The sequence below is a fragment of the Panulirus ornatus genome, chromosome 19, assembly GCF_036320965.1.
Source record: "Panulirus ornatus isolate Po-2019 chromosome 19, ASM3632096v1, whole genome shotgun sequence".
In the NCBI taxonomy this organism is placed as follows: domain Eukaryota; kingdom Metazoa; phylum Arthropoda; class Malacostraca; order Decapoda; family Palinuridae; genus Panulirus; species Panulirus ornatus.
The window spans coordinates 3477761-3494573 of record NC_092242.1 but is presented as its reverse complement, the minus strand read 5'-3'; the positions used below and the strand labels follow the sequence as shown (position 1 = coordinate 3494573).

Sequence of the window (16813 nt, the reverse complement as noted above, 5' to 3'; positions counted from 1 at the left end):
ACTAAAACTTAAAATATACGATATTTCCCCTGCAAACGGGAACAAATAACCCTTCAAACAGGTTGCTGGAGTGTAAAACCAAGATACACAATTTAAAACTTTTTAGCTTTTAAAAGCGTATATTATCCTGCAAAGTCCACCTATACAGGTCGGAACCATTTCAGCGTGCCTGCCACTATCATATTCAAAGTCCCCAATAATTTTAGTGGTCTACTATCAACCTCAGGCGACGCAAATAATTTTGTTGACCTAGAAGAATTTCCTCGCAGTCACCGACTGCCTGTCTTGCCTAAGTATGGCCACCTCAGTCTGATCTTGTTCTCTTCCCTTAGTTTGGCTGTTGGTTATTATCTTGTATCACTCAGGCTAATAAATGGTAACCTTGATTTCATTTCATACAGCGCTTTTATCTTAGTTTTTAGGCTGTTTTGAGTATCATATAATTTAGGCAATGACCTGGATATCTTGCTCTGCTTCGTTATTCATGCTGCTACCTGGGTAGTTTGCCAGTTAGGCTATATCATCTATGCTACTACCAGCTCATCTTAGTTTTCTAACGTTATACAGGCTACAATCTGCTCAATTTCCTTTGATTATATCGGATACAACAAACTTTTGTCCTAGTTGGCTGCAATCTTGATTCTTTTTATGTATTCAGGCCTCCGAGAATTACAACTGCTTACGATCGTGCAAACGCCTTCATGTTACCTCTGTCACCTACTGCATTCAAACAGTGTTTGGTTATGTGTGTTTGCTTGGTTGTTGTGTATTTGTTAGCTTGATGCATGTATTCGGCCAGTATGCATAGCTTACCCTATGTATACAGGCTGGATACGTCAGCTTGCTTTGGTGTGTGTGACACGAATATGCTTTTAAGAGTAATCATGTGCCTTCAAAACAGATTTTCATGTGGGCATCAGTCGTATATAACAAATTGCTGTGCTAATAACTCAAGCTTTAGCAGTATCACATTTTCAGAAAAGCAGATATGGGTAAAGATATCAAAAAAAAAAAAATTCTTTCTTTCACAAGGGATCAAAGATGAGGGCGGTATAAACACGGCTTACAAAATGTCGCAACCTAAATAGGATTTCAGCTGAATTTCTTGTTAACGTGACTTTACGGCCAGAGAGGTCCCAATCCCGCCTCTTCTACGGTGGAAGGAGGCAAGTGAAAAGCTTAAATGTTGTTATTGGTTACACTTCCCATATTTTCCCATCTAGGTGCAAGGTAAACAAACAATATGTTTCCATCGTAGCAGTAAAAATGGGGGTTTCAATCCCCTGACTAAAATTTTGTCTGGCTATCTTACGCTGAACATTTTTCCCTTGCCTTTTTTTCTGAGTTTTTGTTTTTTTTTACCTTAATCCCCCTTTCTATCGTCATTTTTTCTTTTATCGTTTCTTACATCTTCCTTTTTATTAAGCGTGTTTTGTCTTCTCAACATCTACATTTCTAAGTTGGTCTTGCGTTGCTGTCAGATAGCACTGCCTATTTCCCATCCCCCTCCATACACATACCCAGCCCTCGCGGCTTATTTATCCCCTTTGCAATATTTCCCCTTTCCCCGAAACCCAGTTCACCCCCACCAGACACTCGATTCTTTTTTTTTTTTCTTTTTTTACCAAAACCCGACCTTTTTCCCTCCTCGAGCGGTCGCCCTCTCCAACTGCACCCTTTCTTTTTCTTTCCCATCAGTTCTCCATTCTTTCTTAAAACTCGTCCTTCCCCTCACTCCTTCACTAGTGATACAGTAGTCATCCATACTGAATACATGTAACAACAGCCAAAATGTTACGCTCAAGGAAAGTCCAACAGTCTAGCCTTAAACGAGAGAAAAAATGGAATAATCGGTACAATTAATGCTGCCTTTTCTAAAATGACGAGGGTTAGCCGTTACCTTTTGCATGATTGCTCCACTTTTGTTGTATCCACGAAATGAATGAAAATCAAGTAATTACATGTTCAGAGACGTAAGTGTGCATACGCATGACCATGCACACACAATAAGGTCTATGGGTCCCCTATTCTAGGTATCTGAGAGTAAAGGGAGATGCACTTAAGTGCGCGAAAATACATACGCACTTTCTGGAGGACTAGGGTGTTATCACTGATATTACCTTGGTTAATGAAGTTAACAGTACCTAAGTCATTCAATGGAATTTCATTCAGGATACTGAAGGTGTCGCTCCGGCAAAACTATGGAAATAACCATTGCTAAGTATGGCCATAATGGTGAGGTTACTGATGATCAGGACGCTGGGGAGACTTATGGGGAACGCGACACAAGAAGTCTTTCCTCTAATTTTACGGGCAATGTCTTTACATATTGTCTAATACACACTAAACTGCACACAAACTTTGGGAAAATTAAACTTACCGTTGATATTGCTGGGCTTAATAACAACCGCTCGTAAAATCGATTGGTAAATAGTTCTCGAGTCACATGAAGAGCTAAAAGAATCAGAAAAACAAATATCGCTTCATTTACATGAATATGTATTCAGAGAAAGTAAATTCCCTTCTGATAGTTGCTCAACAGGTAGGTTGGCTCACGTGGGCACTGCACCCAACTCACACCACTGCCGCACCACAACTGACGCTACAAGACCGTCACCAACCTCCATACTCTGACGTCACCCAACATGTCGTACGCCTGCAAACACAAGCACTCGTCTACACCTAACACCCACTGGGATATGGTAATTACCTGAATTACGAATTCAATAGAAAAACTGAGGCTTGACTGGAAGGCCATCCGAACATGTACAGATACAAGATTCACTACAGAAATTAGACATTCGCGCTTAGTGAACATCGCTTGCTTAATAATCGACCGTCATCACAGTTCGGCAACCACATGATTAGTTCACACACAATCGAATGCATATGATCGTCCCAGCAACAGATGGGGTTAGTGTCACAATACGTCGTTAACTGGCAGTACTGTAAAGCAAACTCTAATTGGAGAGCTGTCACTTCTACTTCAGACACGGACGGATAGCATCCATGTGTGGCACGAAAGAGATAGGACGGACAGAAACAGACCCCGAGTTTTTAATGGGTGTCTCCAGAACCGGTTCCCCAAGCTCGGAAATCAGCAGAGTTCTCGCGAGAACTCTTAAAGCTTTAGGTTTAGAATGTGTTGATAGGAAGGATTTGTTTTAGTGGTAAGGTTTAGTTTCATATTTCAGGTTACGATGAGAAGAAAAATGACACGCCTCCCTCCCGCCAAACATATGAATGAAATTAATAAAATCACACATTTTTAATCCTATCAGTTTCCTAAAGAAAAGAGCACGTAATCAAACTAGCATATCAGAACTATTGTACCGTAGATGTAAAACATGTAAAAATGTTTTTGATGATAGAGGAACGATCATTCAACAAATATGACAATTTCCCGACACCTTTATTTTTTCTGTTCCTATTATCATCGAATGTCAACTCCTAAATGTCAAAGCAATTGCAGCAGAACAGACGGTGTTGTTAGATACAAAGTAATTGACTGACTGTTACTATTGAAATGCAGAGTTTTAAACATCAGACGGTGAAATGGACAAACTGCACGATCAGGATATTTCACCGTAGCCTATCCCATCATAAATCAACCAAACCTAGCTGATCGCAAGTCCCAGCCAGATCTTGGAAGGTACGAAAAGGATGAGTTCCTTTTTCTTATTCAGTCGTACAATGTCGTTTTATCACAAATGACAGAATTATTGGACTATATATATCTTTTTTCATGCAGGTAATACTCGTGATCAGGGATCAATCATACACTGTAATAAATGTTGGTACCAGGTACATCTTTAATCCGTTGATCTCACGTAATCAAAAGCAATCAGCTGTTGATTCACCATAAGCTGATTACATGAATGTTTGGAGTCAGCATCGAAATCACCAGACCCAATTCTTTTTTTATCTATGTAGCACAAAGCATGTTTACCTTTGCTTACGTGCATTCATAACAGCTACACTAAACTAACACTCCTTGTTTGATCATGTAGTTATCCTATGTCTTCCACAGCTTATTCCAGTTAGTAATGAACGATCACAAAACTAAACAAAAAAAATCCATTAAAATGCATCTTTTCTTTTTAATTAGCGAAAAGCGGTACATTTAAAAAAATATCCCTCTAGTGCTGCTGTACAGTTACTTTGTAGTTCACTCAATAGGTGACTTTATTATGATGGTGCAGGGTAACTCTCTCTCTCTCTCTCTCTCTCTCTCTCTCTCTCTCTCTCTCTCTCTCTCTCTCTCTCTCTCTCTCTAATTCTCATAAGCTCGCGTCTTCTCATGGTCGTCGCCCAACCCATGGCAGAACCACTGTGCAACTGCACAAGCATGAATCTTGAGTTAATCGTATTGCATTTACATAAAGCAAAACAAACTTCGAAGGAAGTCTTGAGAGAAATACTGGGAGCAATGCATTAAAGAAGACCACATTTCTATCCAACTTTAACTATGGCAAGAAACAATTACACTGTATGTGCCACCTAAGGGATGTATATACTTACTTCACACAAACGTATTCACATATTTCAGAATTCTGCTGAGCAAATGTAAAGTGTACGGCCGTTGACGTATGTCTAGCATACTACTAGTGTCTGAACACGGCAGGCCAGACCCACACCAGACGCAAAAGTCTCGCAGCCAGCCTGACTCCACCCGGAAGAATGAATATGCATAAGATTTCAGCGTCTATTTCCATTCCTTTACTAAAATCTCTTCTTGCAAGACAACACAGGCGTTCGTTCTCACTCTTATTACAACCATCAACCATCAACTTAACGCATATCTGTAAATTCAACATAAGGAAAACCCCCTTCTTTCCTAGCTCGGGGTCAGGAGTTACTGAACCAACCTAAATCATTACCAAGGACCCGGGAAAGCAATCCCCCGCTCTCATTAATTCCATCTTAATTAATCTGGTGATAAAAGCGTCAGGGGGAAATGTGATGAAACAGGATACGCATACTGTGAAAAGAAGGTTAGGAAGACTTTAAATACAAAAAATGTTGGGAAGTAAGACGAATGAGGACTGATTTCCTTTCCAAATATTCTAGTAGAAAATTTTCATCCCTGTCTGTTTAATAATAACCCATGTAGTCTCTTCTACAGCATCTACTACAAGCTGTAAAAAGAGATTACTGATGTTTCACAACCAAGAGTTGTGTTATCTTTCCACATCAAATCAGTGAATCGAAAGCATAACAATCAAGCAAAAAAACTATTGGAATATTTACTCGTACGTCCGGCGGAGCAGCCGCACGCTGCCGGTACCGCCTGTTGCACGCCGCCCACGAGGCCTGCGACATCAAATGCTTCATTTGTGCAAAGTTTCTCTATGAATTCAGACACTGCCATCAGTTGTGAGTCATCCTTGACCTAAAATTGGATATCGGTTGCTATGTGTGGTTTAGCCGCCGCTTTGCAAGTATATATAAACGAAATTACTTAACAAGGTCAACGCGAGATGAGAGATGTAAGTATGACCGACAATTTGCGAGTTTATCCCAAGAGGAGTCGACCAAATTAACCTCGCAAGTGAACTTGACTAAAGCGTCCTGGAACAGCTGTGAACGTAATTATGTGAATTAGTCTGTGACCCAGCATTACCTGGGACGAGAATGATAGTAACCTAAGATGAGATCCACTTTTCGACCCGACTTAAATCATGCAAAAATCTTCAGACTTCTCCAGACCCGTACAATTCCTTACACTGCTCGATCTACAGAACCTACGCAAGCCAGATATACATATTTACTGCAGACTCCCAACTAATGTAACTCAAGTACAGTAATAAAAAGATACATTCATTTTGAAGACCTGTAACGCATCCTTAGGTGCATCCCGCCCAATGTATATCTTCTGTCCTTGTGAGGCCCTCTTGCAGTACTAGGAAGGCTGGCCACGTCCACAGGTCAGGAAGTGCTATGATGTGTGCAAGTGGTAGTGGCGGGTGTCTTAATAGCACTTCCTGCGTGACCATGAAGGGTTGTGGAATATGTACAACAGTGTTGTGTTGCAGCGTGACGCCCAGAGCGTAAGCAAGTTACTCGTATTTCCCTGAAAAATGTGGTTCTTGATGGGTGTTATGTCAGGTATTTAGGAATTTTTAAGACCCGAGTTGGAAGCTCGGTTCTTCAGAGCTTGTTGGCTTATTTCAAAGTGTATATGTTTTGTCGTTGTCATACTGTTGGGGGTGGGGGAAATCTGGGAGTAGAGGTTACTGAAGTGAGACAATGGTAAGCTTTTTATTTTTACTTGGGGATTGGTGGTGGTTATAGTGATATGAGTGGGTGGGAGGGGTCTAGTGCTGTTGCATATACTGGGTGCCGAATATATATATATATATATATATATATATATATATATATATATATATATATATATATATATATTAATACTAATAATAATGTCTCGCGTTAAACAAGCCTCATTCGCCAACCCTCACAAAGTCTCAACCAGGACGTTTCTTTCTCGCAACTCTTCACATTTTTTTTTTTCGGAATATAGTTCATAAGGTGTCCTCCTCCTTCAGCTTATATACAAACTTCGGAGTTTCATACACATCTATAATTGGGATTGGAGAGCTTCATCCCTAACTTATCCACAAACAAAATGAAAAAAAAATAGTTGTTTTTAAATGCCATCAATCCAGAATACAAAATGAAACATGTCTAACATGTGACATGTATGCCGGCAACACATAACTAAGATAAGCAACCAGCATCATCCAAAGACCAACAGACCTAATATGTCACAAAGAAACATTAGCCTCCCTCGCCCAGCTTAAACTGAGCAAGCCCTCTGGGAACACGGTGAGGGGGAACCGCAAAAGGGGGATCCCGGGCAAAGGAAAGCTAAGGCAGGATAGGTATTATGGTTGGCTGGATGAATCGAGCGTCGCGCTCACAGTATGAAAGGAAAAATACGCCTTTCATTTCCACTATCAAATGGCGCTTTTATGAAACAATGACCCAGCCCCTCTCATCCCAGGTGGTGTTGATTTCCGTGTGCTTCGGTTCGTTCCATTGCTTCACTTTGTACATTAACTCCTACAACACTAAACTCGTACTTTCCTTTTGCCTCTGCACCCATCACCACCACTCTGTTCTCTCAGACACATTTCTTCAGTCCTTCTCACTTCCATACACCTTATATCCCACATAACTCCCACCATCTTTTAATGTTTAGAACATTGCACTTCCCCATGAAAAATTCATATTTCTATACACTATGCTACTCCATCAACAAAAATGAAAAAAATAGTACCTGCAATATACAATACAAGCTACTCTACAAAAATCCCAAACAAACAATACACCGGGATACATATTCCAAAACTTGATATACCAACATGTTTACGTTAGATTTTCTGATCACTTTCATTTCCCTCGGCAACATTCCTTCCACGACTTTACAATCAACAGATCTGATTATTAACATGTCTCACAGTACCTTTCTACCAGTTTTCACAATCAAAGCTCAGTTCTTTCATAACTTTCATGTTTCATTTTGAAAAACTTGGAACAGGGAACTCACATTGCATAAACACCATGTCACAGGGTACAACTGACAAATACAGCCCAAAACGTGTATTCCTCAAAATACAGGTTATCGCCTACATGCCGTGCAACTGAAACCCAACAGCCAAGTCCTTTGTCTACTTCCAATTCCCTTGAACAGGATCTATTGTTCCCTAAAACCAATCTACTTACAAGCGAAGCTTTAGGCATTTATCTACTTTGTCTATGTCTACCATATACGAGGCTCAATAGCTCTGAATACTTACCGAGACTGATGTCTTGCTTCTTAGCTTAGTAATCTAATCCTATCCTAGTTATCTAGCCATCGCACATAGTCTTTAAATTGTCAGCTTTTCTTTTCACGTGATTTCCTGACAAAAATGTCTGCTCAACCAACCTGTAATTTTGAGAATTCACGATTACAAAAATGTGCCAAACGTATTACATGTAGTCATTTAGTAATACATTTAAATCTGTACAACACAAATAATTTTCTGAATACACCCTTTTCTGTTGTTTCTGGAATTAGCCATATCACGGAAAGCCCAAGAAGTACCTGCCACTCTTGAAAATTAATTCTTAAAAAGTGTACAATATTCTGGGAAATATAGTTCATTTCCATTTAAATCAGCCCCTACAAACATTGACTAAATACGATGATATAACATTTTAGTGAAATTTCACTTCTTTTAGTTGCGAAAAAAAGAAAAAAAATTATGCCCGTGAAATTGTTAACTCTCTCTTTCTCTAGGAAACCTAAATCACGTTGTCAGGTATGTTCGCCAGTACATACATCAAAAGTTGCAACAAATGCTAAGAAGGGTTACTGAAGGTCCCATTGTGTTAAACATAAAGATGCATCTAAAAGCAAAACTAAAACAAACAATCTAAGACTTTCTAGGTATGGCCGATTCCAAAAACCGTATCTTTATCTGTGCATTGGTTATTGATATCTGCCAACCTGATAATAAATTAGGAGCCGTGGTAGATATTATATCCCTCAGGCCTTACCCAGCCTTAATGGGGGTTCGGCAAATGCAGATGTATTTGCTGCGTTTAGTCAATTAAGGAACCTTCTGAATTACATCCACCAAACTACTTTGCTGCAACAAAAACATCGGCTACTTAGCTTCCTCTCGGCATTGTTACAACTCTTCTTCAGGGAACCAATAACAGCATTTTTCTCACTGTCCTGACTAGTTTTATGCGCTAGTTTCTTAATACCCAAACACGTTCTGTTCCCGAGATTCCTCCATGTTTACCTCTTTTCTCGTTAGGAAAACCGTATGGATTCCAACAAATCCCTCCACCCCAACACCGTCACTGGAAAACTTACAGATTGAGATATTTAACACATTTCACTAACACCTTTTACCCTCATCCCTTTAAAACAAAAGCCACTCTATCCTACAAAAAGGGCTTTTATGATTTTTGCCTTTGACTAAACCTCTTATTCACTAACCTCTAATGACTGCCACGTGGCAACTGTTTTCAAGACTGGTGGCCAGAACGTAAACGTATGGCCTTCGTCACCAGCTCATCCTCGGTTACCTTTCTCATTTTGTTTTCTTCCAAAACCATATCAATATGGTACCACATTTCTGTGTAACCAAGACAGAGAATCTGATTATTAATCTACTCGAAAATTCCATATTTAGTCATAATTTGACCAAAAAATGTGTCGTAGGAACAGACTGTTTATGTAACTTTGACATTTCATTACTACTCTTAAGATCCACAAACAGGCAACAGCCCGATAATAAATCCGTAATGTATGTGAACGTGGAGCGTTTGCGTAACTTATAATTTATTTTGAGGAACAGCCGAAAAAACATACCATTCCCATAGACTTAACATTAGAATAACTATTGACTGGGGTCGGACTTGTACAATTACACGTAGCAATCACCCTTTAGCACTTTACTGTACACCAACGATATTTAGCCTTTTTATATGAATATCGTTTACAAAGATGAAAACCAAATTGGTGTTGAATGGTTGGATGGAGTGAATAAGATTTTGAGTACTCGGGGCCTGAACTTGCAGGAGTAAAAAGCTGTCTCCAAGACAGAATGAATTGGAGCATGTGGTATACAGGTAGCGACGTGCCGTCAATGGACTGAACCGGAGCATTACATATACCAGCTAAAAATGAATTTGAGCGAATGAATCCTTTATTCTTATCTTCCTACACTAGCTCGCTTACGCGGGAAACGGCGAACATTATATATATATATATATATATATATATATATATATATATATATATAACAGAGAAGAGGTAGTAAAAGCTTTGCGGAAGATGAAAGCCGGCAAGGCAGCAGGTTTGGATGGTATTGCAGTGGAATTTATTAAAAAAAGGGGGTGACTGTATTGTTGACTGGTTGGTAAGGTTATTTAATGTATGTATGACTCATGGTGAGGTGCCTGAGGATTGGCGGAATGCGTGCATAGTGCCATTGTACAAAGGCAAAGGGGATAAGAGTGAGTGCTCAAATACAGAGGTATAAGTTTGTTGAGTATTCCTGGCAAATTATATGGGAGGGTATTGATTGAGAGGGTGAAGGCATGTACAGAGCATCAGATTGGGGAAGAGCAGTGTGGTTTCAGAAGTGGTAGAGGATATGTGGATCAGGTGTTTGCTTGGAAGAATGTATGTGAGAAATACTTAGAAAAGCAAATGGATTTGTATGTAGCATTTATGGATCTGGAGAAGGCATATGATAGAGTTGATAGAGATGCTCTGTGGAAGGTATTAAGAATATATGGTGTGGGAGGCAAGTTGTTAGAAGCAGTGAAAAGTTTTTATCGAGGATGTAAGGCATGTGTACGTGTAGGAAGAGAGGAAAGTGATTGGTTCTCAGTGAATGTAGGTTTGCGGCAGGGGTGTGTGATGTCTCCATGGTTGTTTAATTTGTTTATGGATGGGGTTGTTAGGGAGGTGAATGCAAGAGTTTTGGAAAGAGGGGCAAGTATGAAGTCTGTTGGGGATGAGAGAGCTTGGGAAATGAGTCAGTTGTTGTTCGCTGATGATACAGCGCTGGTGGCTGATTCATGTGAGAAACTGCAGAAGCTGGTGACGGAGTTTGGTAAAGTGTGTGAAAGAAGAAAGTTAAGAGTAAATGTGAATAAGAGCAAGGTTATTAGGTACAGTAGGGTTGAGGGTCAATTCAACTGGGAGGTGAGTTTGAATGGAGAAAAACTGGAGGAAGTGAAGTGTTTTAGATATCTGGGAGTGGATCTGGCAGCGGATGGAACCATGGAAGCGGAAGTGGATCATAGGGTGGGGGAGGGGGCGAAAATCCTGGGAGCCTTGAAGAATGTGTGGAAGTCGAGAACATTATCTCGGAAAGCAAAAATGGGTATGTTTGAAGGAATAGTGGTGCCAACAATGTTGTATGGTTGCGAGGAGTGGACTATGGATAGAGTTGTGCGCAGGAGGATGGATGTGCTGGAAATGAGATGTTTGAGGACAATGTGTGGTGTGAGGTGGTTTGATCGAGTAAGTAACGTAAGGGTAAGAGAGATGTGTGGAAATAAAAAGAGCGTGGTTGAGAGAGCAGAAGAGGGTGTTTTGAAATGGTTTGGGCACATGGAGAGAATGAGTGAGGAAAGATTGACCAAGAGGATATATGTGTCGGAGGTGGAGGGAACGAGGAGAAGAGGGAGACCAAATTGGAGGTGGAAAGATGGAGTGAAAAAGATTTTGTGTGCTCAAGGCCTGAACATGCAGGAGGGTGAAAGGAGGGCAAAGAATAGAGTGAATTGGAGCGATGTGGTATACCGGGGTTGACGTGCTGTCAGTGGATTGAATCAAGGCATGTGCATGGGGTTGGGTTGGGCCATTTCTTTCGTCTGTTTCCTTGCGCTACCTCGCAAATGCGGGAGACAGCGACAAAGCAAAAAAAAAAAAAATATATATATATATATATATATATATATATTATTTATTTTTTTTAATTATACTTTGTCGCTGTCTCCCGCGTTTGCGAGGTAGCGCAAGGAAACAGACGAAAGAAATGGCCCAACCCCCCCCCCATACACATGTATATACATACGTCCACACACGCAAATATACATACCTACACAGCTTTCCATGGTTTACCCCAGACGCTTCACATGCCTTGATTCAATCCACTGACAGCACGTCAACCCCGGTATACCACATGAATGTAAACACAAGACTTTTAGGATATATATATATATATATATATATATATATATATATATATATATATATATCATGCCACTTTGGCTGAATGCCAAATTCTGTAAAACTAAAATATCTATCGGTGCAACCCATGAAAAAAGTCGTTGCTATGTAATCTGATACACAGTGTCAAGAAAGCTTTGTTCATTAACCCAAGAAGGAAGCATAAAAGTAGAAAAGGAAATCAATTAATCAAAGGGACAGTAAATCATTCTAGGCTGTTTAAAATCTTCAAAGCACAATAATACTAAGAATATCTGGAACAAAACCATAACCACCGTTTGTTTTTATGCCACTAAACTCAACCTGCACTTCGTTGACTGTTTGAACTTTTGGCCTATCCACTGCCAGGGTCTTTAAGGCCATCAACATAAAGCCACAACTCTCTACCGAAAAATATCATGCTCTCTCTTCACATGTGGCCAATCAACTTGTGAAATGTCATGTCCAAGATCAGCTTTCTCATAACTTTTATTTTCCCTTTCATCCAGCAAATAATTCCAAACCTTTTTTTTAACTTCTGGAGTCACTTATTCAACAAAAGGAAAAGAACTTTTGTATGTATGATTTCTTACCCACAAATACTGGATTACTTAAATGCAATTTTTACCCTCAGTATGACTATTAGATGCAGTATCCCAACATGGAACTGATAATCACAACTATCATCAAAATTGACCAGTTAAATTCATAATACCTAGTAAATAGATAATACTCATTCCCAAACTATTTTGGTGATTTATGATGCCAGCATTGAACTTGCAGAAAAAAAAAATCCTCTACCACTTACTGATTTTGCTCCATATGCAATGATTGCCCTTGGTCTCCACACTTTAACATTTTAAATTCATGAATGTAAACACAAGACTTTTAGGATATTTCTCTGATGGTCACTTCTATTTATATGATGAATATTCTGTATTATTAGGCTGATAATATTCATACAATAAATAACAATGTTTATTTCTTTGGTAACTTAGGAAAACAAAGAAAACTTGTTTATTTAGTGTATGACTGATATACAGAGATCCTTTATATTATAGCTTCCTCCTGCTCACACCAAAGCTTGTGCTTAGGATCATTAACAAATCTCTTGATAGTACGACAGGTAAGGCAGGTTACCACTAAGTGTTTCTGTCTTCTTGATCTGTGTCTGACCTTGGCGTTTACACCATACACTAACACTATTCCACATCCCTTGCACAATGTCCGTTTGAGAGCCGGAGCCAAGCGCAAAACACATCGCCTACCAATGGCTGCTGCTAATGAACCAGTTTGTGCAGCTAGAACTTGATTACTAGAAACAGTACCTGACTTATATGTCTCAGTTGTCATTGTGGCCACTGCTCGAGAGGCCTGGACGAGGTAGTTGATGCGTTCCTGGTTTTCACCAACTAAGTTCTTCTTCTGCTTTTTGGTTAGATGTTGCAAATCTGATTTCTCTTGTTGCAATATTGGTTTTCTCTTCAGCTGCTCTTCACTTCTGTGCTGGTCACATTGTTCTTTTGGTCTTGGATGTTCCTGCTGTTGTGACTGTTGCCCATGAGGTCTGAATGACTGATGCTGTTTTAAATACTGAACTTGTTGCTCATGTGACTGTTGCTTCAATGATGGCTGTTGCTGGTATGCTGTTTCCTGGTAATGTTGCTTAAATGACTGCTGTTTATGTCCTAATTGCTGATGCTGTTGCTCTGGTGGCTGCAACTGCTGTTTATGTTCTAAATGTTGTTGCCATTTCAAAGACAGCAACTGTTGTTCTGGTGACTCATACTGCTGTTTAAGTGATACATATTGCTGCTCAACCCGCTGGTGCTCTTCTTTCGTCTGCCTCTGTTGGTCAGATTGATAATTCCGCTCTAAAAGCTGGTGATGCTGTTCCAATGCATGTTCTTGCTGTCCAAATGACTGATGCCACTCTAGTGGTCGAGGCTGTTCCACTGGTTGTTTTTCTAGAAGTTCGTGCTGCTGTGTTAGTGGCTGCTGCCCTTCCAGTGGTTTGTACTGCTGTTCTGACTGGTGTTGTTCCAGTGGTTGATCCTGTTGCTTGAGAGGTTGGTGCTGCTTCTCTTTTGGTTTATGCTGTTCTGGGGGTTGGTGATGCTGTTCTTGTGGCTGACATGATTCTAGCAGTTGATGTTGTTGTTCTCTTTGGTTCTGTTCTAAATGTGGGTGATCTTCTTTCAGCTGGTGTTGCTCCAGAGGTTGGTGCTGCTGTACATGTGGCTTGTGATGATGTTGTAGCAGTTGATGCTTTCCTAAAGGCTGGTCCTGTTTCAAGAGCTGTTGTTGTTCTTGTGGCTGATGGTGCTGTTCCAGTGGTTGCTGGTGCTGTTCTAAAGGCTGTTGCACCTGTGCTGGTGATTGCTGGTGATCCCATGGCAGACACTGCTGCTCTAACAACTGGTGTTCCTGCTCTTCTACTGGTTGGTGCTGCTGTTGCATTTGCTGCTCCTCGAGAGAGACATCCTCCTTTCCATGCTGCCCAGCCATCTTCCTTAACACTTCTTTTCTTCAGGAAGTGGTACTTAAATCTTTCTTGCTAGAGCTTCTGTTTGGGGAAAATAAAATACAGTTACCACTTTTTACAACCAAACAATTTCACAAGCACATTAGGCAGTCTAAATATATGGAAGTGAATTTTTTTTGCATTGATCTTTTATGAAGTAATTTCCCATATCTCAAGACCAATGATTCACTGAAATTCATGTAGTTTTTTCATTCTACTTTTTTGGCATAATCTAAAATGCAGAATTTATGCAACATGAGTACTGCATACCAGCATTAATTTGTTATATATCTTCTCCTCCTCCTCCTCCTCTTATTTGTAAACATTTACAGTTTATCAAGTTTTCCATGAATTGAGAAAAAGAAGAAACTAACCTATGAAAGGTAATATAAATATTCTTCTTATGAGAGAAAAACATCAATATGTAAAGATAAGGGAACGATGCTCCTACTCCAACTACTGATTTCTGTTTTACCTACTTTTACATTCATTAATCCCACATTTTCCATGGCCCTCATAGCCCTCCCTACTATCAATTTGTCAAATGTCAAAAAATTATGAGTAAAAGATGCAAGTCAAGTTCCACTAATTTCACTGTATTAACTATACAGTACACTATCTGGGCAAAAAAATCTATACAGTTCATTATCTTGGGGAAAAAAAAAAAGCCAATGACATTTCTTAGTAATTTTGCAGTGCCTCTAAACTTAGTGTCTCTTATCTTTACTTGTGGTAACCCATTTATCCAACTAAATGAATATATATCAATTTACTTTAGCCCAAAGTAAGCCAAATAAACCATGTAACTTACATACGAAATATTCATACGAAATATTAAGCAGTTACTTTCATTCCAAATCTTGCAAATCATCAGCGCCCTCCCTACTCTATGGAATTTACATGAAACTGCAGAGGAAGGAGTCGTGCACTTACTGAATGCTGAAATCATTCTACTCAAATTAAAGTTCTCAATCTGGGCATGAATTGCCCTATGGCATTACTTTATTTATCATCACTTAATATCTGTGGTACAATAGAAATAGTTATCAATACGTATTTCATGACCATACAATAAACAAAATCAAACAAAATAATCTTTGTTTTAAATGCCTTGCATGGTGTAAACTAATGTCAAAATGACACTAGATTATTATTCAGCTTCATTATATGTCATTTATATTATTGTTGCACTCTTCTGTTATAGTGTTTATCTAAATAACGCAACTAATGTTTGGCATCGTTATCCATTAAAACACAAAAATTATATAACTATGTCAGTTATTCTTCGAGACCGAAAAAACTGCCTGAGCTGACCTAACCATGCTAAGGTCCCTCACTTCGCCATCTGCTGATGTTTCCTGAATTCCAACTAAAATATATATCATCATGAATAAAAACAATCCTCATTACCTTATCATTATAATCCTTACTAATTCCCAGTAAATATGCAAGGATAAAACATATATCTATATATATATATAAACGAGTCGTGTCTCTGCAAATATCAGAGTCATCCGATTGAGTTTGTTTACAAACAAACATGAAGAACTGTCGGTCGGGTTGCGCACAAAAAATAATTTTCATCTACTCTCCCATATAATAAAACTTTTTCACACTTTCACCCATTAATTTAGTAATAAACCTTGAAGGATCTTCACTCCATTCTGTGAAGAGTTCCACTGTCTGGGTCACGTGATTGCTTAGGGTAGAAGAGTTGGTATAATCCAACAGTTTACAAAGCCTTGGTTTAAATCTTGTTCTTTATTACAGAATTGTCAAATTCAGCCCATGAGGTAGTCAGTCAACCACAATATCAATCTTTTTGAATTTCATATATATATATATATATATATATATATATATATATATATATATATATATATATATATATATATATATATATATATATATATATTCTATTTTATTCTATTATACTTTGTCGCTGTCTCCCGCGTTTGCGAGGTAGCGCAAGGAAACAGACGAAAGAATGGCCCAACCCACCCACATACACATGTATGTACATACACGTCCACACACGCACATATACATACCTATACATTTCAACGTATACATAAATATACATACGCAGACATATACATATATACACATGTACATAATTCTTACTTGCTGCCTTTATTCATTTCCGTCGCTAATATATTGTTCATAACTTTATACAATAAATATGCAGATTAAGAAGCTCCATCGTAATGCAATTAATCGAGACTAGAAACTCAAATATTGTTATATCTGTGCCTCCGTGATACAAATCCATTGGGATTGTATTAGTGTGTAGTCCAAGGAGCGTTACCTAAGCATGAACGTCTTTGAGATAATCTGGTGTAGCCAAATGATGTGACCACCACACCATAAAAAATATGGGAGTGCGTGTTGTCATTAAACTGAACTAGGGTATATGAAGTTAAGATGTACCACTCATGCGGGTGAAGCATTAAATATAAAAAGCATGAATTTTCTTCTTATTTTCATTTGTTTTATCATTATTACTTTTTGACATTTATAGTCGCATAATAGGTAGTATCAGGTAAGTTACCGTTACTCGA

The 16813-nt window shown here is 39.0% G+C and overlaps 2 protein-coding genes across 6 annotated transcripts in view; both read right to left on the bottom strand.

Moving 5' to 3' along the window:
- Positions 1 to 2648, bottom strand: part of LOC139755322 (uncharacterized) — a 174067-nt gene extending 171419 nt beyond the window's left edge. The window contains exon 1 of one of the 5 annotated variants that reach the window (XM_071673460.1): positions 2381 to 2648. The gene's annotated coding sequence lies outside the window, so the exon portion shown is untranslated. The remainder of the gene's footprint in view (positions 1 to 2380) is intronic. The other 4 variants (XM_071673463.1, XM_071673461.1, XM_071673464.1 and 1 more) reach the window with 4 other exon arrangements.
- A 10044-nt stretch (positions 2649 to 12692) lies between these two features.
- Positions 12693 to 15831, bottom strand: LOC139755321 (uncharacterized). Its single transcript, XM_071673459.1, has 2 exons — positions 15663 to 15831; positions 12693 to 14294 (listed from the first exon to the last, which is right to left on the bottom strand). The coding sequence occupies exon 2, from the start codon at positions 14234 to 14236 to the stop codon at positions 12779 to 12781; it is 1458 nt and encodes a 485-aa protein (XP_071529560.1). The 5' UTR covers positions 14237 to 14294; positions 15663 to 15831; the 3' UTR covers positions 12693 to 12778.
- Positions 15832 to 16813: the final 982 nt, after the last annotated feature.

What these genes read in the sequence shown, in the direction of transcription:
- LOC139755321 (XM_071673459.1), bottom strand. Translation starts at nt 14,236, where the DNA reads ATGGCTGGGCAGCATGGAAAGGAGGATGTCTCTCTCGAGGAGCAGCAA.